Source organism: Artemia franciscana, chromosome 4, assembly GCF_032884065.1.
Source record: "Artemia franciscana chromosome 4, ASM3288406v1, whole genome shotgun sequence".
Classification (NCBI taxonomy): Eukaryota; Metazoa; Arthropoda; class Branchiopoda; order Anostraca; family Artemiidae; genus Artemia; species Artemia franciscana.
This window is the reverse complement of record NC_088866.1, coordinates 39,795,353-39,822,915: the sequence shown is the minus strand read 5'-3', so window position 1 is coordinate 39,822,915 and position 27,563 is coordinate 39,795,353. Positions and strand designations below refer to the sequence as shown.

Below are 27,563 nucleotides of genomic sequence, written 5' to 3'. Positions count from 1 at the left end.
GCTCCTTTCTGCCTTACCACCAGGCTGACGTTGCCTTCTGATATTAGTAAATCCAAGTTCTGTTTTTATGCCAATTTAGTATGCATCTGAAATGAAAGCTCTTGGTGCAAATTATGTCTCATATGAATTCGCTCTCAAGTTGCTAAAAATGCCCTCTCTCCGTGAGTGCAGCAACGAACTTATCCTCAAGTTTGGACACTCACAACTCGCGAGTCAGAAGCATTGTTCGTTGCTGCCACCTCTTTGTACAAAGTGTCTGCCTCCTCGAAGCGGGAATAAAATTGAACCATTAAGATACTGTACGGATCTTTGCGCACTCTTTTGTCCCTTTTTGTCAGTGAATTCAATCATTCGTAATATATTTACCTTGTAGTTTATTGACGTTGTAAAAAATAGCATGATTAATTGCTGTCTAGGCTAAAATTATGAAAGCTGTTTTTATTAAATGAATCTTGAATGAGTGAATGCCAGTTTTGTACGCTTGGTTATCCCAGGACATAAAAATATAGTGGATTCTAAATTATACTTAGTATCCCTAATTTTAATGGTCAGTGAAGTGCTTAGGAACATACTTCGAAATGCCAATCTGTTCGAAATGGTTGAGTCCTATATTAAACAACGCTTCATGTCATGAGATGACCTAAACGGTAATCCCAGTGCTAAAATAACCGTAGTTGAACAACTTTACCTTACTGAAGGAATCATATGCATACAGGAACATTTTCTCTCTACTTACTGACAGTATGAAACTATTCGATATAGTGCAATCACATGTGCTCCACTGTGTATCTGTGAAAAAGCCCCAAAACAAATGGCAGTCCTCAGGTAGACTTGCCAAAATAATAAATAGACATACTAACTCGCGAACTGTTTGCAAAATCTGACCATTTCCTTTGCAGTGAAAGTAGATGATACTGTCATCGTGAATGAATACCTGCCGATAGACTATGGAGATGAAAGTTCTGAAACGAAGTTTCTCTAGCATACGGAAAATTGAGTAAAACTTGTGAGTAAAATTAGAGTCTCTCGCCTCCATTGTGTTTTGTTGGGCAAATTTAACTGTGACTTGAGAACAGTGATAACCCACGTATAACTCTGCTTCTTAGTCCGATTCCAAATGAAAGTGCTCTTCTACCCAAATCTGTCCATTTCAAGTATATATACCCCTTGGGATCAGTGTTTAACCTTCATCACGTGCTTGTTTCCAGTAGTATTGCCAGTCTTACACTAAGCGCAACCGTGCCGTCGGTTCTGTTCAGTTGGTTATATAAAGTGATTAACAACAACCACAACAATGATAACAAATTAGGTCACTTAATACCGAGCCCCTCCTCTGTTTTATTTTTTAATGTGCAAATTAATTAATTATTTATTATGTATTTTTAAAGGGAAAAACGAAACTAAGCAAGTGGATTCAATGTTAGACAGTTACGTCATAACAAATCTAGAGCCTGCTACGGATTATATTGTCCAGATATCTGCTTCTGCTGGGGGGAATGATGGAAGAATCAGTGATCCAGCTATGAACACAACTGCCCAAGGGAGTAAGTTGAACTGCTATTTATAGTATTCAGAAAAAAACATGTTGACAGGGAAAATGAGTCTCTCTATCTCTCTCTCTCTCTCTCTCTCTCTCTCTCTCTCTCTCTCTCTCTCTCTCTCTCTCTCTCTCTCTCTCTCTCTCTCTCTCTCTCTCTCTCTCTCTCTCTCTCTCCTCTCCCTCTCTTTGAAGCAATACTCTCAAATTTTCTTTGTCTAAAAAGACCAGGTCCCGCAGTAAAATTCTCAGAATTAACTCCTTTCTACAACCAAATCTTTTTCAATTAACTTTTGTGAGTGACAGCCTGATGAATGAATCGGAGTTGTTTTTGAGCTCCTATTTTTGTGAATAAAGCTATTTACATGATTCAAGGTAAATTCCTTTGGCCAAAACTTCATATTTCATTATGATTGGCTTTACGTTTCCTGAATTACGTCTCATCGCGAAGGAGGATAAGGTTATACTGGAAACTCAAAACAGAGTTGTTTTGGACGTATTTCATGATGAGAATTTTTCGTTTAAGATTTGCCAACGAGTGCGAATGGGATGAAGAGCTTAAACTATATTTTGCTAGCTTATATTTCGAAGTTTTGGTTTAGTTCTCTTGTACGGTTTATAAGAGCTGCTCGATGGCCTTTTTTTTTGTGTGTGTGTGTGTGCTTTTACATCGCCATTGAAAGCCACTTGTTGTTTATGAAAAGACACTTCAATTTAGGTTCGGAACCTATGAGTGGTTCTGAGTTATCCGTCATTGGTTTCCTATATATTTTCTGCTAGTTTCCTTTATTGTCGTTTCAAGCATCATAGTGTTCTGCCATACTGCTTTTGAAATCGTTTCTTTGTTGTTTTTGTTTTTCGCTTCATCATTAAGACTCGAGGTATAAAGAATCCATATGTATTTCCAGCAAAAAATATAAATATTTCGACCTGATTTAAATATCCGTGCCTATTTTAGCTTCTTCTTCATGGAGGGGGGGGGGGGGTTGTCAGTAAGTTGTGCCTTTAATATCTCGCAGCTATATCATCTCGGATTTTTTTTTTTTTACAGGCTTTGAAGTTTCTGCCATTTTTTGTTTTTGTCCTTCATATTTTTTTAGTTATTATTTGAATTAGAGGTTTATCCTCCTCCTTCCCATCTCCTCTTAACCCACTTTCTTCCTAGTGTTTTATGAGTGCTTATGAACAGCAAATTATCTTAAATTACCACCTTTTTTGAAGCGGTAGGTGCAACCTAGTAAAGGACGATTTTCAACATATATCCATCAGAATTTTTTGCTGCCGTCCTTTTTTTGCAATATCCTTTTTTCTTCTAGTTCCAAGTCCTCCCGCAAATGTTGTTGCAGAGGATATTACCAATGCCAGTCTAACCGTTGTATGGTTTGAGCCGCTCAAACCGAATGGGCAAATCATTGAGTATAAAGTGGAACGCGGGGAATTTTCTGAAACAACTATGACCACGGTAATGTATTCTTTTATTTGTGTTATGACCCTGAATAGGAATTAATTAGTTTTGCAATCATTTGGATCAATACTTGAACCTGTCAGAATCCCGTCTGATCAAGTTCACTTTTCACTCATTTTAAAGACTGTTATTTTTACCTCATACTTTTCAAGTTTCATATAAAAGTCTTATTAGGTGGTACAAATACCACATGACGAGGATTAAAGTGAGAAAAATGGAATTTCACAACCTAGTTTTCTGCTAGAATGTGTACGGGGATCGCACTCTGATGATTCTCCGTGGTCCCCATTTGGCCAACATTAAGCTGGAAGGGTAAACAAGAATAATACTGGTGGCATGTGAGTACGTCATTCTTAAGCTAACTTTCTATGAAATGAAGTAGAAAAAAACCCACACAATAAAAGAAAAAACAGGAATGCGTTTGCCTTCCTGTCACTCGCATTTAGCCTCTGGCTCCTTTTTTCTACTTGCATTTAGAACCTTGCCTAGGAGACGGCACTAGAAAGTATGTGCATTTAGCTCTAATAGGCCTTTATTTTCTATTGACGGGAACAGCTCACAACCTAGAACGAGAAGAGATGTTTGTCATGGGGGCACATTATGGAGTTGTGACAGGCAAACTGAGGCTTAACAATGATAAAGGATATGTGTGGGCAGTAATTGGTTTAGTTAAGTGATATACAATACCGTTGTAGGACCAAGAGGTACTGGATAAAGCTATGGATGAAGGCAGAGACCAACTGCTGATTTTTTCTAACCCAAGGGGACGGAACATTCAAAAGTTCGAATTTAGCAACAAAGGGTATAGTAAAAGGATCTGAGGTACAGATATGGGGGACATTTATCAACTGTTGATGGGCTTTAAAACCGCGGGAAGACGAATTTGGAACATCACTGGTATTTGGAATGTCAGTAATCAAACAAAAACCGACAGATATTGCGGTGAAAATCCGAAATAAAAATGAAGAAATTTTAGTGCAAGAAGCTGGCAATAATGTCAGTGCTCAAAGTGCCGGGCTACTGGCATGATTTCTCTTAACTGTGATATTCTTTCATAAACAAGCGGAACAATAAATGACCCAGGTCAACACGAAACAGTAGTTTGCATTCCCAAACCCGTTGCAGATTCAAGTAGCGGTCGAGAATCTCTCTCAGATATCTCTACGACCCCTCATCACCAACCAGCTTAACCTATTTTTAAGAAACATATGGGTTCACTTCTAACGAAATGAAACTATATATGCGTTGCTCGGACAATGTGAGGTGTTGCGGCAACATTTGTTCGGCTTCGCCGAGTAAAGTGTTGTGAGAGCGACACTTTGGTTTTGTTTCCTCGCTTCGATTAAACGCTGAAATTGTTAATCTCTAAGGATCTTAAAATAAAGACTAAGTACGCCAACTCGCAAAAGTTGCAAACCCCTCATTGCAACTAGCAAAAGTTGCAAACTCCTCTTCGTTGAATATTATTGTAGCCTAACAGCCGATTATGACTTAGAAGTCCCCTACATGTCTTACCACTGGAACCAAATTGATTACCACTAAATACACCGGAAACAAATAATAGCTACACCTACTAGCAAAAGTTGCGAACCCCTCATTGCCGAATATGATAATGAGCTAACAGCCGACTGTTGCTTAACACTCCCCTACATGTCTCACAACTAGTATCGGCCAATTTTTGGTTTCAGTGTGTACCTGACTGAAGTTGTTACCCCTTTTAAACTTTCAAACTGGTATATCTCATGAAGGAATTTTTCTATCAAAAAGTGGTTGACATTACTTTGATCAGCTCATCAAGATATATCGACTACCGTCGAAAAAAAAAAAATCTATCTGCCTTAGTTCAAAAATTCTTACGTCATCATTTAGAAAGGAGCAAAGGATAAACTCTTAATTTCTTTAGCAATGAGAGAACTTTTAAAGTTTAAGAGGCACACCTGATACAATTTCTCTACCGCAATCCCAATTGCTGATAACTGAATGATAAACTCAGCTAAAATCCCGAACAGAAATGGGTAAAAACATTAGATTTTTGGCCCCAGGCAAGATTTCTACGAAGCCTTCCAAAATACAGTTATATTCATCAATCCAGTCTAAGGTCCACACTCCGTAAAAACCGCAGAGGTTATACCCTTACCACTTTCTAAGAATAAACTGAAATCGGGGTGCTAGAAAAAAAAAAGAAAAAAGAACACTACAAAACTAAAGTGTTGTTCTCGCAATATAATTTCAGTGCGCATTACTTTAATATTTGCGAATCGAAAAATACTCATAAAACTTTGATTCTTTGTTTTGTTTGGCTAGCTGCCATTTATCTAGTGGGGCTCTAAGGGCTAGGGGAACTGCTGGTAAAAGGGCGTCCATCAATGCAAAATGGCGTAAGTGGAAGACAGTTGAGGTCTATTGAAGCAACATGATGGCAGTAAAACACATCGGAATTGTGTGTCAGCAGGGGCACAATTCAAGACAATTCGCACTGATATTTCGAGAAGCCTAGTGAATGGCTTTAGTCGGTCCAGGTCTCAAGAGGTTAAAGAAAATACAAGTCATGTAAAGTACATTTTTTTCGTTTTTTGCGTTCTTGGCCATAGGGTAACCTTCGAGTCGTTCTGGCGAATCAGAAACATCCACAAACCAGGGTAATTTCGTTGAATTGATAGAGGAAATATCTAAAGGCGACGAAAAGCTGAAGGCCACATTAAAACGCCGATTTGGTCACTATTGCGGTCCTCAATACCAAACCAATGCATTTACACTGATAGGAAATACCTCGCGGCAAGATATTATTTCAGGAGTAAAATCAGCTAATTACTACGCTATTCTTGTTGACCAGACAAAGTTTCTTGAAAAGAGCAATTGGCGATCCTACCAAGGTGGATATCAAATGGAAGAGCAGTATAGCAACTGATCGGCTACAAATATTAGACGCCGAAAGCTGATCCACCTCGATTTGTAAAATTATAGAAAGTTTTTTTTTGTAGATTTGATGTTGTGTGTTGCCTAATGTTATGACGGCGCATTTGTTATGAATGGGGAATCTAAGGGAGTACAAGGAAAGCATAGGGAGAAGAGTTATAAGGGCTCTCAAGGAGTTCTAGAATCCCTGGAAAAGAGTTATAAGGGCTCTCAAAATAGTTCAGTTAGAAATTCCAGCTTATAGTCAATTGGTGTCTACTCATTATGATATAAGTATGAAAAATTACTAATGGTCAATCCAATTCAAGACGTGTCGATGGATGTCGTTTAAGATTGTCATTCTTTTTGACCAGTTATAAAAACAATCCTATACTGATTATTCGATACTTCAATGGGAAAAGGGTTTCCCCGGAAGGTTTTAAATTAATTGGAAAAAAAGCTTTCCGAAAAGGAGTTATTCAGAGGAAAATAAAGAACCATATTAAACTGAAGACCATCAGAAATGAATTTCTATTAGAATACAAACTCAAAACGACCAGAAATTACTCATAAAGAAAAAATAGACCCAAAACGAACAGAAATTGAAAAAAACAATTATAGCAAACAAGCATACATCGGGTAGTAATATAAATGAATAAATAAATCTTAAAACGATTAAAACTTATATTGAATGTTCAAACCAAACTTATAACGAACAAAAATCACTACAAACAAGAATTTGGCTACTGCCCTCTTCCCTAACTGTGAAACTCTAAAGCCTACGGAGCTATGGGGCATGGTATTTCTGGAAGTATGGCTAGTAGACCTATTGACTAGTTTGAACAAGATGCAAATTTCATTCAATGTTGAGTAAAGGGGGCACCTAAAAGCGCAATGAGGGAGGGGGCTTGTTACCCTAAAGTTTCTCTTCAGCATACCTTGAAATTTTCAACTTAATACCCTAGGTCAACTTTATGCATAGCACTGTTTTCAAAAATGTTTACTAAAGCAAGTAAGTCAGAACTTGATTCATTTTTCTTTCATTTCACAAAATTTCTCCCCATGTACTCGCAACTCGTATCTTGTTAAAAAATTCAGCTTAGCTGACTCTGTTAAAACGCTGGAAGAGCTAGTCTTTGTATATAATACGCGTCTTTAGAAGCTGAACCGCCCTTGGTCTTCGGTGCTATCACAGTAATTTAACAACGTGTTTGATCTCTTCTGTAGTTGTTTGTGTTTAGTTTTTTTTATGTTCCGTCTTTCTTTTTTTTTGTATAACGGGTCTTCAAATAAACAATAATAATGTTTGAATAATATAGAGTGTTTTGATTATGTTCGCTGTCTTCCTCGACATTTTCTCAAGGATTTACCTTAATACCCTAAGCCTTTTATCATGAGATTCAGGATGAAACATGTCCTCTTTTCCAATCAAAAGCCATATATGCTAACAATGGGCAAATTGAATGGATTATAGTCCTTGTCTGGAGGCTGGGGAGAGGTGTGTCAACTCCGGAGCCATAGTTATTTGACTATTGAACTATTTTGAACAATGGTTATCTTAAAATTTTGATCTGATACATTTAGGGGGAAAAGGACGTGAAGGGGGGCTCGTTGCCTTTTGACTCTTAAAAAGAATGCTAAAACTCTCTATTTCCTCTCAAAATTTTTACGTCCACGCTTTCCATAAAAACCTTATTTGTTGACAAAAAGCAACTTGCATAACTTAAAGCCCTTGCTGCAACGCTGGGGGGGGGGGGGATGAGTAAACCCCGAAAGCATAGCTATTTGGTCTTTGGACTATTTTAAATAAAATAGTTATCTCAAAATTTTAACCGGATGCATTCGGGAGAAAAGGACGTGGGTGGGGGTGAGGGGCTAGTTGTCCTTTGGTTAGTTTGGATTTTTAAAAAAGGAACTTAACTTTTGATTTCCAATCGAGTGAGCCTCTTCAAAGTTTATGCGACCGGCTCTTCCGCCAAAACCTTATATGATAATAATGGGCAACTTGGATAAGTTACAGCCCTTGTCTCGGGGGCTGTGGGGGATTTGTCAACTCCTGAGTTCTAGTTTGACTTTTGAGCTATTTCGAACAAAATGGCTATCTTAAAATTTTGATCGGATGTGTTTTGAGAAAAAAGGCGTATGAGCCTCTTCCAAAGTTTATACAACTCCTTCCATAAAAGCTTGTATATTAACAATGAGCAACTTGCGTAACTTACAGCCCTTGCCCTTTGGATTGCGGAGGGTTTTGTGAAACCTGAAGGTATAGTTATTTGATCTTTGGACTATTTTGAAAAAAAAACGGTTATCTGTAAATTTTTGATCGGATGCACTTAGGGAAAAGAGAGTTGGGTGGGGGGTTAGTTGCCCTCCGATCACTTTTAACTCTTAAAAATGGCACTAGAACTTTCAATTTTTTAAATTAATACCACCACCACTTCCATATGAAGTGCCTCTGATTAAATAAATAAATAAAACACTGAAGCCTTATGACCTTTACTATAGGCAACGTAGTTGTGTTGCCTCTGATTTATTCAAATGTAGGGTAGTAAGGCGTTTCTCCTTGGGAGTAAGATCTTAGTAGTTTGATCATGAGAAACATCCCCCGCCAGCCATATCTTTGAAGTATAATTTCCAAAAGAATAAGTATTTAAATTATGCATATCTTTCCAGAGCCATCAATTTGGTAACCTTACTGGCTATACCGATTACAAGATTGGTATTAGGGCATGCACTCTTGTGGGCTGCTCTGAACCTATTTCATCAGTATTCAGAACAAAGATAGGTGGTAAGGATCCTTTCTTTTATCTTTGCTTCTCCTAGAATAATGCTCGGGTATTTTTGAAAGAGTTTGTCAAAATTTGTCAATGTTTCATTCGAAGTTTTGACTTTGTTGATTTTTAATTACCCAATCATCAATTCATTACGAGTTATTTTTAACAAAAAATTATTTTTGTTGTTGCTTGCAAACCCTCAAATCACATTACATCGTGCCATGAACAAATAATATGCCTTAAAATTTCCATAAATCCATATTGTGGTGTGACATGCAGATTGTTCTTGACAGTGTGTTTAAAGCTAGAATCATAGATAATTCAGTGTCGTAGATTCTTACGATTGCTTGCTCCATTTTCATCTATTTCTCTATCTATTTTTGTTATCGGCATGTAAGTAATTCATCTATTATTAATACAATGTAGATTGATTCATCCATTTGTGATTAGATGTAGTCATTCTTCCAATCGCCAATATTAAAAAAGAACAGGAATTGGAGAAGGAGCATTTTTTCTTATTTTGACCGAAGACTGAAGACTGAGGTTCTTCTAGAAAAGAAGGAAAACATCTGTACCATTTAGCGTGTCCAAATACAACCCTTGAGCTAATTACTATAACATAAGAACATTAGAGACAGAGACAACATTAGTTGCATCCATTATTTACGACAGATATTTAAAGACTCAGGTTTTATGAAATAAATTATATTTATGAAATCAATAGGCTAGTTTCGAATAATCTGAAAAGATAACACATATGGAATGTCTGCCATTTTTACAAGTAACGTTTTTCTCAAATACCAAATTTCTCTCACTTGTCTTTTCAAGTATTTCTCTCTAACTTACATACTTTAAGAAAACATCTGTATTTTTTAAGCTTTCAGAAAATTTGCGAAACAGTAATTTTTCGTCGAATGAAATAGGCGAAATTACTGAACTCGGCCAGTAGAATTTCCAAATTTTATTTTCTTCCCGTGTTTTGCCACTCCGTTGTCTGCTAAATGTAGGCTCTATGTCCTTTCTAGGTTTTTTAGGCAGAAAGCTGACGAAATCTGTTTTTGCTAATGTAGATTCTATGCAAAGTCTATTAGGTTTTGCAGGTAGAAAGCTAATGAAATATGTTTTTACTAATGTAGATACTATGTAATCTAGTAGGTATAATCTAGTAATTTATCTTATTGGTTTTGTTGGTAGAAAGCTGACAAAATTAGTTTTTGCTAATGTAGATACTATGCAATATCTAGTAGGTTTCGTAGGTAGAAAGCCGACGAAATCTGTTTTTGTTAATATAAATAGTATGTAGTATCTAGTAGGTTTTGTAGGTAGAAACCCAACGAAATCTGTTTTTATCACACTTGGTATCTACCAAGTGACATATAGTGATCGCAAATTCTGTCGGTCTTTTTGTCCAGGTAAAATCTTGTAAAACGCTTAGAGTGGAGGGATCGGGATGAAACTTGGTGAGAAAAATAATCACAAGTCCTAGATACGTGATTGAACTAGCCGAAACGGATTAGCTATCTTTGAGGGAGTTTGGGGGCGAAGGGTTAATTCTAAAAAATTAGAAAGATGAGTTATTTAACTTACTAAAGGATGATCAGACCTTAATGAAATTTAGTCTTTAGAAGGATCTTGTGCTTTAGAACTCTCATGTGAAAACCCGAAGAGATCCGGTGACATTGGGGGAGCTGGAGGGGAAAACCTGAAATCTTGGAAAACGCTTATAGTGGATGGATCGGGATGAAACTTGATGGGGAAAATAAACACAAGTTACAGATACGGGATTGACATATTTGGAACGGATCCGTTCTCTTTAGGGGAGCTAGGGGTTGCTAATTTTTAAAATTTAGAAAAATTGGGGGTCTTAATGAAATTAGATATTTAGAAGGAATTCGTGTCTCAGAGCCCTTATTTTAAATCCCGACCAGATCTGTTGAAATTAGAGGGAGTTGGAGGGGGAAACTGGAAATCTTGGAAAACAATGTCGTAGATACGCGATTGACGTAACCAGACTGGATCCGCTCTGTTTGGGCGAGATAGGTGGTGGGGTTCAGTGCTTTGGCAAGTTTGGTGCTTCTGGACGTGCTAGGACGATGAAAATTGGTAGGTGTGTCAGGGAGCTGCACAAATTGACTTTACAAAGTCATTTTCCCCGAATCGACCATCTGGCGGGCTGAAGGGGGAGGAAAAATTGACGTATTTTTAACTTACGGGTGGATGCTCGGGGGTGTATGAATTTTGATGTTTAGAAAGACCTCGTGACTCAGAGCTCTTATTTTAAATCCCGACCGGTATTAAGCCTCTGATTTTCCTTTTAAAGTTATCTATTGATTCTTGGAATTTGCTAGAGCTCATACCATATGAGCTCTTGGCTCTTTGCTCTTTGCTCTTCCGACCTCGTCACAAGTGCCATATGAGCTCTTAGCTCTTGATGCTAATGTAGATACTATTCAGTATTTAGTAGGTTTTGTCGGTAGAAGGCTAACGATATTTGTGTAGGTTTTGTCGGTAGAAGGCTAACGATATTTGTTTTTACTAATGCAGATGCTATGCAGTATATCTGATAGTATGTCAGATAGAAAAATCCCGATTTTGCCTCTGGATTGTCCGTGTCGAGATTACAGGAAGTTTGATCTTAAATCAAATTGAATTTCTATGTAAATACTAGCTTTCCGAAGAAAAGAGTGTTACCGCTTTGTTTCTTATGAGTTGACAGATGACACTAGTCATTCTTGGAATAGAATCTACTAGAGTTTTGTGCTTCGTTCTCTGCCATTGTCGTAAAGCCAAATTAAGGTTTGGCCAGCTAAAAAATTTTTGAAGCCTAATCAAATTTTACCAGCCTATTTGTTGTAAATTACCCCATTGTGACTGGATAATGAATATGTAGTTTGTTGTGTTGGTTGAAGATCTTTGTAAAAGTTAGTATGAAGGTTTGTGAAGAGTTGGAACGATTTTTCTATATATTCTTTTTCTTTTATTACTCTTTTTGTTATTTCTTTTTAGTACACTTGAAACAATCAATTTTTGTTTATAAGCTTGACACCCAATAATTTATTCAATTCCTTTCCAATGTGTGAACATATCATTGTAAATCGTTTATCAACTCGTCGGTTTAAGATATTGCTTCAGAAAACTAAATAGTTTGATCTAAAAGCTGCTAATTGACGGTTTTGAATTAGGTCAATCTTGTAATTACGACCAAATAATGAACATAGTTTGTAGAGTTGCCACGCGTTTGGTATGAAGACTTTTTAGACAATTTGACTAAAGGAAAAGCTAATGTCCTAGCATGTCTTTTTGTTGTAGTTCCTGGAACAGTTGGGAGACCTATTATTACTATTACTGATGAAAATGGAAACCTGACGGCTTTGGTAGAATGGAGTAGCCCTAATCCTCCATCTGGCCCACAACCTCGCTATAGAATCAATGTGACATCATTCATACCATCATCAACAGATGATGAATGTGAAACCGAAACATGGGATGTTGGTGAGTTTTAGATTTCAGATATTACTTTTTTGCCATGTATTAGGTATATATTCCTGTGCTACTCGAAAGAGACTTCCTTCAATGAACCTAGTCTTTGGTCTCTCGTCATTTAAAAGTCATTATCACTATTCTAATTAAGATACATTTGTTCTTGTAAAATCTTCTATTTATGTTATTGCCTGTATCAATAATTCTCAGCCAATGCTTAAGGCTATGATTAAGTGAACTTGAAAACATCGAGCTTCAAAATTGAAGTTAGGTTAGTCTTCTGTCTTTTAATTCTCTAGAGACCGTCGAATGTCAAAACTCCAAAAAGTACCAATTATCAAGTCTTGTGAGAGGTTTTGATAGACAGCTTCCTTTTGTGAGATGCTTCAGCCGAGGAATAGTAATATATTTGGCTGGGTCTTGCAAAGCTTGGTTACCTACCAAGGGAGAAGAGAAAATGAGCAGAAGAGCACTATCATTCTCAAATACAAAATGCCCATGTATATAAAACTGGGACGGCATGCACAGAGTGCATTTGAAAATTTATTGTTTTTTCCTAGGAATAGGCTAATTAAAATACCTCAGTTGATTAATTCGTAACTGAACACCACACTTAGTTGAAAGCTTTCTTCGAGGATTCTCAGAAAACCGAAGTTTTCTTACGAATTGAATTGAAAAAAAATAACTGAAAGTAAGGAGTGAGATTAAAACTTAAAACGAACAGAAATTACTTCGTATATGAAAGGGACTGCTTCCTCGTGAACGCCCCGCTCTTCACGCTAAAGTTTTGTACTGTTTTAAAAATAGAGTTAAGAGAAAGAGTCGGACTTTAGCGTGAAGAGCGGGGCGCTGATGAGGAAGCAGCCCCTTTCATTTTGAAGTAATTTCTTTTCGTTTTATGTTTTAATGTCACTCCTAACTTTAAGTTAAAAAACACTTGTTTTTATTTAATTTAATTTCTGAACGTTTTCGAATCAATGCATGTTTTGATTTATGCTCTCCACAGATGAATAATTAAAACGAAATTTGCATTTTTTTTTTTTTTTTTTTGGCTAAATGGTTTTCTCATAGTTTTGATCGAATGACCTTGAGGAAAAAGAAAAAGCGCGGATGGAGGTCTAGTTGCCCTCCAATTTTTTGGTTACTTAAAAAGGCAACTAGAACTTTTATGTTTTTATGAATGTTTTATTAGTAAAAATAAATTCTATTAGTTAAAGATATACGCAACTTAAAAATTAGCTTATGTAAAGAAACCTCTGTATTCTCATATTTTTATTACATATATGAGGGGGATCACCCCCTCGTCAGTACCTCACTCTTCATGCTAAAGCTTAAATTTTGTCCCAGTTTCTTAAGAATGACCCCTGAATAACAAAAGCCGTAGAATAAATAGTTGAAATATCTAAAAATACTTTAGCGTAAAGAGCGAGGTATTAGGAGGAAGAGAGCCCCTCATATGCGCAATAATTTCTGTTCTTTTTAACAGAAATTATCCTGGAATATTTACAGGAATTAATATTTACAGGAAAATAATAACAGGAATATTCTGTTCCTTTCAGTTGAAAAACTTTGTCATATTTATTTTTTCATTGTTTTTTTTTTAAATAATACTAGAAAATCCTGCGCTCCCTTCATGGAAATTTTCTTCCCCCATGACAAATTCCTCCATGAAAAGTTTCCCCAACATATCCCCCTCTTCTCAACCCCTGCCCCCAACCAAATGAAAACCCCCCAGAAAACGTCTGTACACTTCCCAATAACCATTACTATATGTAAGCACTGGTCAGTGTTAGTAACTTGTAGCCCCTCCCACGGGGACTGTGGGGGAGTAGGTCATCCCAAAAGGCATAGTTGTAAGGATTTTCAACTACGCTGAATAAAATGGCTATCTCAGAATTTTGATCCGGTGACTTTGGGAAAATAATTAGCGTGCGACGGGCGCCTAGGTGCCCTCCGAGTTTTTGGTCAATTAAAAAGGGCACTAGAACTTTTCATTTCCGTTAGAATGAACCCTCTCACAATATTCTAGGACCACTGGGTCGATACGATCACCCCTGAAAAAAAAAACAAATAAACACGCATCCGTGATCTGCCTTCTGACAAAAAACACAAAATTCCACATTTTTAAACAGTTCGTGGTAACGAGCTGTAGTAAGGAGCGACCAGGCTCAATAGTAACCAAAACTCTAAAAAAATGGAATTTTGATACCAATAGTTATATCAAAAGAATGACATTTTAATGCTGATTTTAAATATACAAGTTTCATCAAGATTAGTCTTACCCATCAAAAGTTACGAGCCTGAAAAAATTTGCCTCATTTTAGAAAATAGGGGGAAACACCCCCTAAAAGTCATACGATCTTAACAAAAATCCCACATCAGATTCAGCGTATCAGAGAAACTTGTTGTGGAAGTTTCAAGCCCCAATCTATAAAAACGTGGGATTTCGCACTTTTTGCCAGAAGACAAATCACGGATGCGTGTTTATTTGTTGTTTTTTTTTCCAGGGGTGATCGTATCGACTCAGTGGTCCCATAATGTCGCGAAAGGGCTCATTCTAACGGAAATGATAATTTCTAATACCCTGTTTAAGTGACCAAAAAATTGGAGGGCACCTAGGCCCCCTCCCACGGTCATTTCCCCCCTAATTCACCAGATCAAAATTCTGAGATTTTATTCACCACAGTCGAAAATCCCAATAACTATGTCTTTGGGGACGACTTATTCCCCCGCAGTCCCCGTGGGAGGGGCTGCAAGTGGGAGGGACAATCTTTGACCTGTCTGTACATATAGTAATGGTTACTAAGAAGTGTACAGACGTTTTCAGGGGGATTTTTCTGGTTTAGAGGTGGGGGGATATTTGAGGGGGAGGGTTACCGGGGAGGATTTTTTCATTGATGAACTTCTCATAGGGGAAGAGACTTTCAATGGAGGGGGCGCAGGATTTTCTAGCATTGTTTAAAAAAAAACAATGAAAAAATAAATATGAAAATTTTTATTTTTACTGAAAGTAAGAAGCAGCATTAAAACTTAAAACGAACAGAAATTATTACGCATCTGAGGGGTCTACCTCCTCGTAATACCTCGCTCTTTACGCTAAAGCATTTTTAGTAATTTCAACTATTTATTCTACGGCCTTTGTGATCCAGGGGTCATTCTTTAGGAATTGGGACAAAATTTAAGCTTTAATATCAAGAGCGAGGTATCGACGATGGGTGAGCCCCCTCATATACGCAATAAAAACATACGAATATTGAAGTTTGCTACGTAATTTAATTCGTAAGTTACGTATATTTTTTACTTATGAAAACGTTCGTAAAAAGTTAAAAGTTATAGTTGCCTTTTTAAGTAATCAAAAAATAGGAGGGCAACTAGGTCTCCTCCCTCGCTCCTTTTTTCTCAAAATCTTCCGATTAAAACTGTGAAAAAGCCATTTAGCCCCAAAAAATTTATATGCAAATTTCGTTTTAATTATTTATGTGTGGAGAGCCAAGATCAAACCATGCATTAATTCAAAGACTTCCAGAAATTAAACAAAAAAAAAACGAGTTTTTTTAAATGAAAGTAAGGAGCGACATTAAAACTTAAAACGAACAGAAATTACTCCGTGTCTGAAAGGGTCCTCCTCAACGCCCCGCTCTTTACGCTAAAGTGTGACTCTTTCTCTTAACTCTACATTTTAAAACAGTAAAAACCCTTAGCGTAAAGAACGGGGCGTTGAGGAGAAAAAGGCCCTTTCATACACGGAGTAATTTCTGATCGTTTTAAGTTTTAATGTCGCTCCTTACTTCCACTTTAAAAACTTTTTTTGTTTAATTGTAGATAGGAGCTTGAAACTACAGTAGGATTCTCTGATACGCTGAATCTGGTGGTGTAAATTTCGTTAAGGTTCTATGATTTTTACGGGTTGTTTCCTCCTCACCTGTGCTTCCAAACTTAAGTCTCTAGCCGGCAATCCTTCAATTCGTCGCAATCCAAGTTTCTACCACCAGTCACGACCCGGTAGGGCAACGGGGAGGAAGCTACGGGGTCCTGCTCCGCCTCAAGGTTTGTCGCTTGACCTAAATCTCTTGACTTGTCTAGTTCTTCACCGTACCACATTATTAGGTATTTTAGATATTTACATCTACCAAGCTCCAAATACTTTTTACAAAGGTGCTGTCTATGTGTGGTAACACTTTTAAGATGTATACCTCGCTTTGATTTAATTTTCCCCATGATTTCGGCTTTGTGTGCACAACTTTACTGAAGGTTCCTGACTATTTCTCATTTCTAGGTTTCTTCATTGCATTGAAATAATTTATGAAAATTTCAAACTCTATTAACAAGCAGCTGATTATGCCAGCTTGTCATTTTGGTCTCTGGGGGGTATTATCGGTGATCTGAAAAGATTCTTTCTGGCAACCGACTTGTAAAAATTTCAGGTAGCTGAAAATATTCTAGGGGACTGTTAGAAAACAGGAAAATAAATCGAAAAATGGTTCCAATCATCTTACAGGTTATTGTCTCCTGCTCATGATAGTACCGATTTTGTTCTAAAAGCAATATCCTTTATCGAGTACACTTGTGAAAAAGACCTAGACATTTTCTAAGATTTCTAAGCAATTAGAGGAAATAGAGCAAAATCCTTTCAAACATTTTGTAGCATCTTCAAGAAGCTATGGCCTGATATTAAAAGCGGCATCTTCCGCCAATGAATACTTGAGTACTTTTTAAATATAAATTTTCAATTTAACATGGGATTTTCGATTTCCATCAGTTCACTTAATCACGGCCTTAAATCTTTAGCACCGAAAACAACCCTGTAACGTTATACAACGAGCACCTGAAGGGAAGTGAGGATTTCATGGTATATAGTCAGTAGGTTTATGGGAATTAGGGATAAATTCCTTGTGGATTTTTGTATGTCTATCCAGTTTTGTCTCACGGGCTGGAGGATTCAGTTGAAACTTAAAAAAAAAGTTTTTCGGGGGTGACTTGGAATTTTATGCTGAGGTGAAGGGGCAACAATCTTCAAGAATATACGCTATGATTTGCAGTGTTTTTATTGCTGTTATTCGGTAGGCTCTGCTGCTAGTTTCAAAAAATTTCTAAACAAGACAAATAGTTTTTCTATTGGTTAGCTATTAGCTGCTTAAGCTATTTCTTAGTTATTCCATTGTTTTATAAGTTATGCTAGTGGTTTGGCTTGCACCCTTGTGAAGTATTGCTTCCATATTTAAGATTCACTCCTTGACAACCGCAAGATACAAAAAACAGCGAAATAGACAAAAAATTCGATTCATGTTTTTTACGCAATTCACATAACTATAAAACAATCCCTTCGTCTATTTAAGTGATCTTCCTCTATGTAAACACTTTCATGAAAACCAGAAAAAAGAGGTTTGGATGTTATAATATGTTGTTGTCAGCGGGGATGTTGAATGGACCATTTTACAGTGTTTCGTTAATTATTTAATTTCAACAGTTGGTTTTATTCGATAGATTAAAATAGTTCAATAATTATTCAATTAAATATTTAAAAATGGGTTTCTTTCTAATTAAATTAAGTAAAAGTTATATTGCTATATTGACTTCTTTTTAGTTTTTTAGCTTAGCAACCTAATAAACACTGTTATACTTAAAGGTCTTTAAGAATGTAAACTTTGACGTGATCGGTGGATTATTTTAACTGACCAATCATAGATCATTTTATGGTCTTTCGTTAAGTAGCTACGTTACGGAATGACAATGTGAAATACCTATTAAGTAGGAGGGGGAGAGAAGGACGCAAAAATTACTAGAACAACATGATATTTTCGGACTTAATGGCTAAGGGTTTATTTTATGTTAAGAGATATTTTCTTTAGGTGTTTTTTTTTCGAAAATGGAAAATTTGGTTATTTCTGTTTATTTTAGAAGTATTCTCAGCTGTAATGTTTTGTTTACAAGATAGCTCAATAAAATGAAATAAATTTCAAACTCTTTCTGAATCCTCCTTTTTGTGGCTTTATTTAATGATCTCCTTGGTGATGAAGCTTCTTGAAAACGGCGTATATCCGGAAATCTCTGTAATCTATATAATCGAAAATTATGAGAACTATTGTAAGGTGTATTTAAATAGTCTTCCAATCTCAGAATGCCGATGTGTGGCATGCTATTCCACCCTAAACATACTTACAGTCCATAAAAAGTAAATTATTATTATAGTCCCTTTACCCAATAACACTATCGACTATGGCGCGTCTGCTTAGCTGCACACCAATTTTTAGGTTGAAGGCCAGAGGGTTGGAAAGGAAGAAGGTACTAAGACCTAAAAAAGCATTCGGAGCCTTCACTTGTAAATCTTCTATTAGAGGTGTTTTATACCTCAAATAGTAATTCTGCCCCACACTTTTAAATTTTCTTTGAGAGGTGCCTTAGATTAATTGAATGAATATTGAAATAATTACAGATCTATCCTATGGCCTGTTGAAAGCCGTTGAATGGTTAGACTGTTTCTTTACCGGCAATCAATGGCTAAACAGTAGACCAACAATATAGAGCCTTTCTTATGCCCATGTTTTACCGCTTAAAGAAAGGATGCCTTCAAGCCGAGGATAGTTAGACCCGTTGCTCTAGCGGTAGTCCATTGCTCTAAGCCCATACCAACACCATATTCCTCTTTCATCTGGTATTTCATTGAGCCTACGTTTGCCGCTTAAAGCACGAACCATCCGCTTCACACATACCAACAATATACTCATTCTCATATGGGGTTCCCATCTAGCCCATGTTCACTGCACTTTTTGTAGTCAATTACAGACAGTTGAATTTTTTGTTTCTGGCCCAAATCTCTTGGTGTATGTATAAATGCAAGTTCACTTGCATAAGAGTCGAGGCAAATTGTAGGAGGCCCTTGTAGGCTTTGAATTGGACTCTTATTTCCATTTATATTCATTGCCAAATTTGTCAATATATTGCTTCCCCCACCGTCAATGAACCTGTTAGAACCTCCAACAGGTTGAACCCCACCCACCGTGAATTAGCATGAGAGGGTGGACTCTAGTTCAGCATTGTGGAGTGATATGCATGAGAGGAAAATTTTCATCCAAGTCAACTTGTAGTCAACCTGCGATTGTTCCCCAGCGAGAACCTCCAACCGGTACGACTCTAGTTCGGCATTGTAAAGGGACACGTTTGCACGGAGCATAAATGGGAGACAGTAACAACGGCCATCAAAGGGGTAAAATTAACCTGGACAATCTGTCTTGGCTTTTTTCTACAATTGGCCATGACTTCCGTTGAGGGAGCTATAGGGTTCAAATAAACAAAAAAGTTTTAGCAATAAGTAATACAGTTTTTTGTCTAAATGTTTTTGAAGGCAATCGGTATACGAAACCCTTACATTTTCTCACTAACTGTATTTGGCACACCCTAAAATGCTTTCAATTAAGTTCGATTAAAGTTTTAGCGCAAGTAGTTGGTGGGTTGAGGGAATGAGATCCCCAACCCTATTAATCCATTGTTTACTGAATTATTTCTTTTCGTTTGAAGTTTCAATGTCGCTCTTTACTTGAATGTTAAAAAATTACATTTATTATAATCTAATCTTGTAAATAAAATTGTTTTTTTTTTTCGCCACAGGTAAAGTTTAAATGCTATTGGAAGTTTCAAAACTTCCTATCTTATTTTTATGTTTTGTTCATTTTGGCTGGTTTTCCAAGATTAAGAAATGTTTTAAATGAATGTAATAAGGTGAGTGAATTTTTTTTTGATAGATTTTTATTTTTGCAAGAAAAAAAAAATTCCTTGCCAAGCAGTCATTTTGTAGGCTTTGAAATGTATTTTCTTTTTCGTATGAACTTAGCATCTTACTGCTGCCGTAAAGCTATAGTAATATTCATTTCTTGTAAAAAATAAGTTAAACGAATGAAGATCAAGAATGGGTCTATTAAGGCTGAATAAAACGAATATTTCGGGAGAATAACCACCTCCCTTTTTCAGCGCTATAAGTGAGTTGGAAGGAAGCGCGCTCTCATTGTACGAGGCCAATGTGTTTTACGAAATTGTATTCCTTTCTAGGACCAGTGAACTTTACTCAGGTTTCACTAGAACTGTGTGGCAAGGACGATAAGAAATATTCGTATAATATAACGGTCCAGGCGTACAATGCTTTGGATGATAATGAATTATTTGAAGGCCAATGGTCTAAAGTTACCACGCAGGAGTGTATTGGAGGTAAGTTCATCCAGTATTGTCAGACTAATGTGTAAAGCTACACTGAGTTGTTACCAGGGGTTGCTAGTGTTAAGACAGATGCAAAAGAAAATATTCTAAACTTGGTCCGTAATTGCTCTTTTTGGGGTTCAAATCAATCCCAATGAATCACTTTTTCTTATACAAGAGTGGACAAGTCCCTATTTCATCTTACCCCTTTTAATTAATTAGTCTTCTTTCTAATTAACTTAGTTTGGCCACAAATTACTTTTTTCTAGTTCTTACTATTCTCTCTCTCTCTCTCTCTCTCTCTCTCTCTCTCTCTCTCTCTCTCTCTCTCTCTCTCTCTCTCTCTCTCTCTCTCTCTCTCTCTCTCTTTCCCCTTTTCTGTGTAGCTTCTGCTTATTACATTCTTTGATAGTGGCTCTTGTAAGAGAGGATATTGTTGTCTGTGACTAAAATCAGAAAGATTGTGAGTAAAAGAACATTGCAAAACTATTAGAGAAGAAAACAACAGTTACTGAGGAACGTTTATGCATAGTTTTGTATTTTCAGGTATATACATTGGTACTACTGTGATTGTCGTCGTTTGTTGCGTTATCGGTTTTGCAGTAGTCATTATTGCCTTTATACTAGGAGGATCACGGTTGGTTTTTTTTTTTAATTATTTTTAATGTTGTTATTTTCTTCTTGTTTGTTTTAATTTACAAAAAAAAGTAAGCTAATTGTTAGTACAAAAACTAAAAGGAAAAAAAGATATAGAAATTCAAAACCCACGACATTAAGACTCTAAATTATTGGTAGATAATAAATTATGAGGGAATGAAATCACGATAAATAATTTTTGTGGCTTATTACTACTAAGATTAGTGAGATTTGTCTCGTGAGAAATATATTTTTAATCTTTGTTTTGTACTGTACACGTTTTGAAAGTTTCATTACAAATACTCAGGAAGATAGTCTGTTAAAAAAAAAGAAGAAAAAAGCAAAAAACATAGGGAACCACAACCATTAGTTTTTTTGTTGTTGTTGGTGTCTTGCTCCCTTTTTTTTAATATTATAATGGCCCCTTTGATGTTTTAAATTAAATTGTACATTTTATTTGACAACCGATGTAACCAGCATTTGTATTCTATCGCTACCAGTGCCACAGCACTGGTGTCACTAGTGTAGGTATTGCAGCCCACGGTCTCTCGTGGACTATTTTTGACCGGCCACCGAGATCTACTAGATCTGTTCTCACCGGTATTTGTGCTGCAGGGTCACTACAGCTATGACCAGTACGGATACGACAAGTGTACTATCTGTGGGTATAAGCGCTGTAGTGTTTGCCCCACGGTGTCACAAGTCTGTTATCGTCCTTCCTAAAATCCTATCTTCCCTTGGGAACGATATCTCAAAATAGCATAGGACCTCTTTTCTATACCCCAAAAACTTTTTACTCTCTCTCCTCCTTGATTACCTCCTTTTCTTGATTTTTATTTATTATACTGAATTACATCGCTATTCTTGGTGCTCTTTTTAGGCTACAGAAGAAATATGTCAACTCAATGAGTGCAGCAAAGACGGTGCAATTTCCTTGGGGATCTGGATCAACTATTATGGTAATTTCCCTCTCATTCCCATTCTCTTTTTAATTAGTCTTCTTTATAATTAACTTAGCTTGGCCAAAAATCACCTTTTTCTAGTTTTTACAGTTTCCTACCTCTCTTTCTCTCTCTCTCTCTCTGTTTTGCTCTTCTTCTTCTTCTCTCTCTCTCACTGTCAGTCCTGTTCCTTCCCCCTCCTTCTTTTTAGGAGAATTATCTACTTACTTGTCGGTAAAGTACGAAAGGTAATCGGTTGAAAGTTGAATTTTTGGTCAAAAATTTCTTCGATAAAACTTTAAAAATCGAATATTCTTCAGTAACAAATTATTTTTGCCCGTATTGTTTTCTGGGAACTGCACAGCCTTTTTATATTATGCATTTATTAGTAATTGTATAAAAAAGAAGTAATTTAAGAAGTAATCCAATGTACGTGTATATTTACAAATGATATGGGCGAAATATACGCGTATTAATTATTTGAATTCCATTCAAATGAGCTGAAAAACTCGACAGAACCTTCGAGACTAGAAAATAAATTACCAGTTGACAAAAATGTATAAAAAAGATATTACTAATTTATCAATCATTGAATAACCGTTTGAACTATGACTTTGGGTAATAGCTAACTTTTCCTTCCTGTAGGTCGTTCATTAACTTTTCATATTTATTTTTTCATTTTTTTTTTTTTAAATAATGCTAGTAAATCCTGCGCTCCCTTCATGGAAATTTTCTTCCCCCATGACAAATTCCTCGATGGAAAGTTCCCCCAGTATATCCTCTTTTCAACCCCTCCCCCCAACCAAAAAATCCTCCTGAAAACACCTGTGCACTTCCCAATAACCATTATTGTTTACTGCAAACCCCAAAGACATAGTTATAACGTTTCTCGACTATGCTGAATAAAATGGCTATCTCAGAATTTGATCCGTTGACTTTGGGAAAATAATTAGCGTGGGAGAGGGCCTAGGTGCCCTCCAATTTTTTTGTCACTTAAAAAGGGCACTAGAACTTTTCATTTCCGTTATAATGAGCCCTCTCGCAACATTCTTGGACAACTGGGTCGATACGATCACCCCTGGGAAAAAAAAAACAAATAAACACGCATCCGTGATCTGCCTTCTGGCAAAAATACAAAATTCCACATTTTTGTAGATAGGAGCTTTAAACTTCTACAGTAGGGTTCTCTGATACGCTGAATCTGATGGTGTAATTTTCGTTAAGATTCTATGACTTTTAGGGGGTGTTTCCCCCTATTTTCTAAAATAACACAAATTTTCTCAGGCTCGTAACTTTTGGTGCGTAAGACTAAACTTGATGAAACTTATATATTTAAAATCAGCATTAAAATGCGATTCTTTTGATGTAGCTATTGGTATCAAAATTCCATTTCTTAGAGTTTTGGTTTCTATTGAGCCGGGTCGCTCCTTACTACAGGAGCAGTAGTAAGTTACCACGTAAAATATCAACAGTTCGTTACCACGAACTGTTTGATATTTGAACCAACACTAAATAGCTTAACACTAACTATGTCTGAAATCGCAATATTAGTTTGGCCCATTCTTTACAAACAATACTTGTTTTATAGCATCACCAGCACTTTGTGAAGAAATCTGTTTGACACCGTTGCATAGTAGGGAATCATTTCTCCCTTCCTGCTCTATGTCATCTAATTTCAGCTCAAGCTGACTAACATAGTTTTGTAATAATTCAATCATATGCATACAGGTTTACAGATGTCTTTCTATTAATTCAAATTTGGCAAAACTGGCTGAAACTCAGTCTGTACTGCATCATAAATTTCAGAAACCATCGTTTTAACTGGAAAATTAGCATGAATAAGAGCTGTAGTTTGGGATGTCAAATCTTTAAGCTTTTTATAATTTTTTTCTTGATTTATTCAGCTAGATTTTGCTTTGTAGCCGCAAGTTCATTCTCTGTAGCGACCACGAGGCTACGGAGATTAGAAGTGTGATCTGAAATATTGCTATCCGTTACCAAATATTGCCCTTTCTTTAGAAACTGCCGGTAAACATCGGTATCAAAACAAAGGTATCAGAAACTGCCGGTATAAAATAAATATAAATAAAGGTATAAAAGGTATCTAGAAACTGCCGCTCAAACAAAGGTATCAGTTATCTTCGTCGCTTTAACTAAACAAACGTAAGAAGATTGAACTTAAGGGATTTCTCACTCAAAATTACGATTAGGCACAGGCTACTCTTAGCAATTCTTCTTGTAATTATTTAAACACTATAATTTTTTATATGTATTTATTAGCCGGCAGTTTGACGTCTGCACGCTACTTATTCTCTAGACTCTGTTTAAACAGGTTACAACTAACTAATACTTGACTGAATACCTCCTGAACAATCCGAGTGGTTAGTCCCTTGTTGTAATTTATGCATTCTCACACGCGATTACAGCTGGATCTAGTCTTTTGAGGGGAATTTTTGACTTTGGAACACAAATATGTAAAGTATTTGAAGAGCTCCATTTTTTTATACCCCACAACAACAGTGTCAAGCATAGAAATCTAGAATGCAAACCCGAAATAGGTTTTATAATTATTTTGGAATTATAAAAAAAATAATTGTCGGCTTTAAGATTTGATTAGATCAAAATGTTCACCAGATTTATCTGAGTCGACGCAAAATAACCGTGTTTTGGCTTTTAATGCGATTTTTTTCCGTTTTCCGAAAAAAAAATTAATTTTAGTATCCGACCGTTTTTCTTGAAATGAAGTATGATTCTGATCCAGAATGACAAGCTGAGACAGAAAATGAAGTTAGATTGGGTGTCTGGTGCAAAACAAAAAAGTTTCGCTATCATCAATATGCGTTGCGGTAATTTTTGTAAAGACAATCAATCGGCACTTGTTATTCAACAAATGATCGGTTTTTCGTAAGAATACCTGAACTAGGCACTAGTATAAGACACTTTGAAGGCTACGTAATGCAATAAAAATAAAAATCGTCACATTCATCACTTAGTGTTTTAAAAATTTCAAAGTTTATTCCCAAGATTTGACTGAGAAATCAATTAGACGAAGACCTCAAGTAATGCCAGAAAGTCGAGTAGAAAACTAGTTCCGGTCAGTGACAGTCATAACCTTTATTTAAATTCGCCATCTAACAGTGATGACAGACTCAGAGGTCCTTATGGGTCTTGTCGCGACCAGTCTGCTCTACAGTAAACCTTCTGATGGAACGTATCTCACAAATTCTGTACGTTACAAGCGATCAGCACAAGGGGATGTCAGAGCCGATGCAACTGAGAGACTGCAAAGATACGCAGACGATTATCGAGTTTCTGGAAAGGGGTTCACCATTTGAGGGAGATGTTCAGTTAAGAAGCATAGCAAATGGTCTAACTGCCGATCCGTCTGCCAACGTTGATTCTGCCAAAGATGTTGGCCTAAAAGTCATTGACGCCATGTCTGGACAGCTGGTCTCTGACTTTGTGTTTCGACGAAAACAGCAGGCAATCCAGCTGACGACCAAGCAGAGAGTGCAAGCGACTAGGCCCGACTTTTCTTTTTCAGAGGTTTATCATGATCGCGAAAAGGATCAATCTTACGAAAACTGAGTACTTTCAACACGAAATGTGTTCCTACCCAGCGTCACTTTTTGACAGCTCCTGCATGCTCCGGATTGCGAACAAACCAGAACTTGCGAAGGCCATAGCCCAGGCGTGCAACCTTGAAAATCATTCATTTCCCCTCCCCGAAGGCACTCGATATATCCTAGACGGAGGAGCTCTGCTGCACAAGATACCATGGACAAAAAATGAAAGATACCTGGAGATTCTAGACCATTATGCAACTTACGTGACAGGAATATACCCTTCTGCCACTATCGTTTTCGACGGCTACGATAGTGGGGCTTCCATAAAAGATATGGCTCACTCGCAGAGGAGTCGTACAGTTGGCCGTGAGATCTTCTTCACAGCAGATATGCAGCTCAAGGTGAAGAAAGAAGAGTTCTTATCTTGCACGAAAAACAAAGCCAGGTTTATCTGCGCTTTGGCTGATCATCTCCGTGCAAAGGGTGTCTCTGTCTCCCAGGCATCAGGTGACGCATATGTCCCGATTTTGGAAGCTGCTGTTGCCTCTTCACGGTATCACGACACTGCCGTAGTTGGGGACGATACCGATCTATTGGTTCTCTTATGCTACCACTGTGACTTGTCAAGCAAGAAACTATTCTTCGCACCTGAGCCAAAGTCGAATGAAGCTCCGCGAATATGGGACATTCACACCCTGAAAGAGAAGCTGAAACAAGATACTTGTCATCTGATCCTTTTTGCTCACGCCCTGTTAGACTGTGAGTCTACTTCGAGAATCCACGGTCTGGGAAAAGGTCTTGCACTGAAGAGGCTGATAGAAGACAATGATTTCCGAAAATGAGCTGCAGTGTTCATGCAGAAGTCCGCTTCGAAGGAGGAAATCAAGACCGCTGGTGAAGACGCCCTGCTGATCATATACGATTCGTCGAAAGGAGGGAACTTGAACAAACTCCGCAGAGAAGTTTTTGAAAAGAAAGTGACAACGGCAAACTCTTTTGTTCACCCAGAACATCTGCCACCAACTTCTGATGCAGCCAAGTTTCATAGCTATAGAGTTTTTTTTATCAAGTTCAGGTATGGACCGGGGAGCCGGATCCAGAACTAAAAGCCGAGGAATGGGGATGGAAGAATAAAGATGACTTCTTGTACCCATTAACAACTGACCTCCCACCAGCACTGCGTATGCTCCTAAAGATTGTGAAGTGCTCCTGTCGTGTACAGTGTAGTTGAGTGAGGTGTAGCTGCTTTAAAAACGGCTTAGTTTGTACTCCAGCATACAGAACCTGCAAGGGAACAATGTGTTCCAACTCCCCAAAAATCGACAGCAACAATGATGAAGAGAACCTAGAACCCTAGTCGTTAATCCATTCCAAATGAAGAAGTTGTGAAACTAGTCGGAATCTGATTCTCTATTTTGTATTTTTTATAAGATTGATTCTATTTAATAGACTGTGAAGATTAGACACTATGGGTTGACCCTAAATAGTATACGAAGAGTGTTTTAAGTGTGATTTACGATACTGACCACTGGAAACCAGTTCGGTTTGTAATTCACTTTCCCTAATCATTTTCTAAAAAAAATGTAGATCATTCATTAATGATTACAATTTTTTTTTTCTGGTTCAGTTAACAACCTATTTGATTCTATTTTCGGTCTCAGCTCGTGATTCTACGTCAGAACCACACTTTCATTCAAGAAAATCGGGCTACAACGAGAATTGTATTTTTTAGGCGAAAAAAGTCGAAAAAATACAGTTACTTTTTTATGGTGCTTCTTACGCTAATCCGACTTCGTTTTCGGTCTCGCCATGTTATTTTGGGTTAGAATCATACTTCAGTTCAAGAAAAACCGATGTCCACGAAAATTGCGATTTTTATTCGAATAACGGAAAAAAATAGCATTAAAAGCCAAAAAACGGTTATTTTGCGTCGACTCAGAATATGCGAAAATGGATATGTTGTTCAGTTTTTTTTTCTCTACAAGATGGTGTAAAAATCATTTCTGTTGCAATTTGTTTCGGGTCGACCTCTTTTTGGAGCTCATTTTCCTGTACTAAAGCTGAAGAATCTTCCAAGCGCAA

General features: G+C 37.0%; 1 protein-coding gene across 3 annotated transcripts in view; it reads left to right on the top strand.

The window, feature by feature from the left end:
* The window catches only part of LOC136026421 (cytokine receptor-like), a 154,128-nt gene that overhangs the window by 97,441 nt on the left and 29,124 nt on the right, over positions 1 to 27,563 (top strand). For all 3 annotated transcript variants that reach the window (XM_065702996.1, XM_065702995.1, XM_065702998.1), the window contains 7 exons: positions 1,389 to 1,544; positions 2,854 to 2,999; positions 8,571 to 8,685; positions 11,981 to 12,163; positions 20,195 to 20,350; positions 20,885 to 20,975; positions 21,855 to 21,933. In XM_065702996.1, the coding sequence (XP_065559068.1) occupies positions 1,389 to 1,544; positions 2,854 to 2,999; positions 8,571 to 8,685; positions 11,981 to 12,163; positions 20,195 to 20,350; positions 20,885 to 20,975; positions 21,855 to 21,933 (926 nt within the window). The remainder of the gene's footprint in view (positions 1 to 1,388; positions 1,545 to 2,853; positions 3,000 to 8,570; positions 8,686 to 11,980; positions 12,164 to 20,194; positions 20,351 to 20,884; positions 20,976 to 21,854; positions 21,934 to 27,563) is intronic.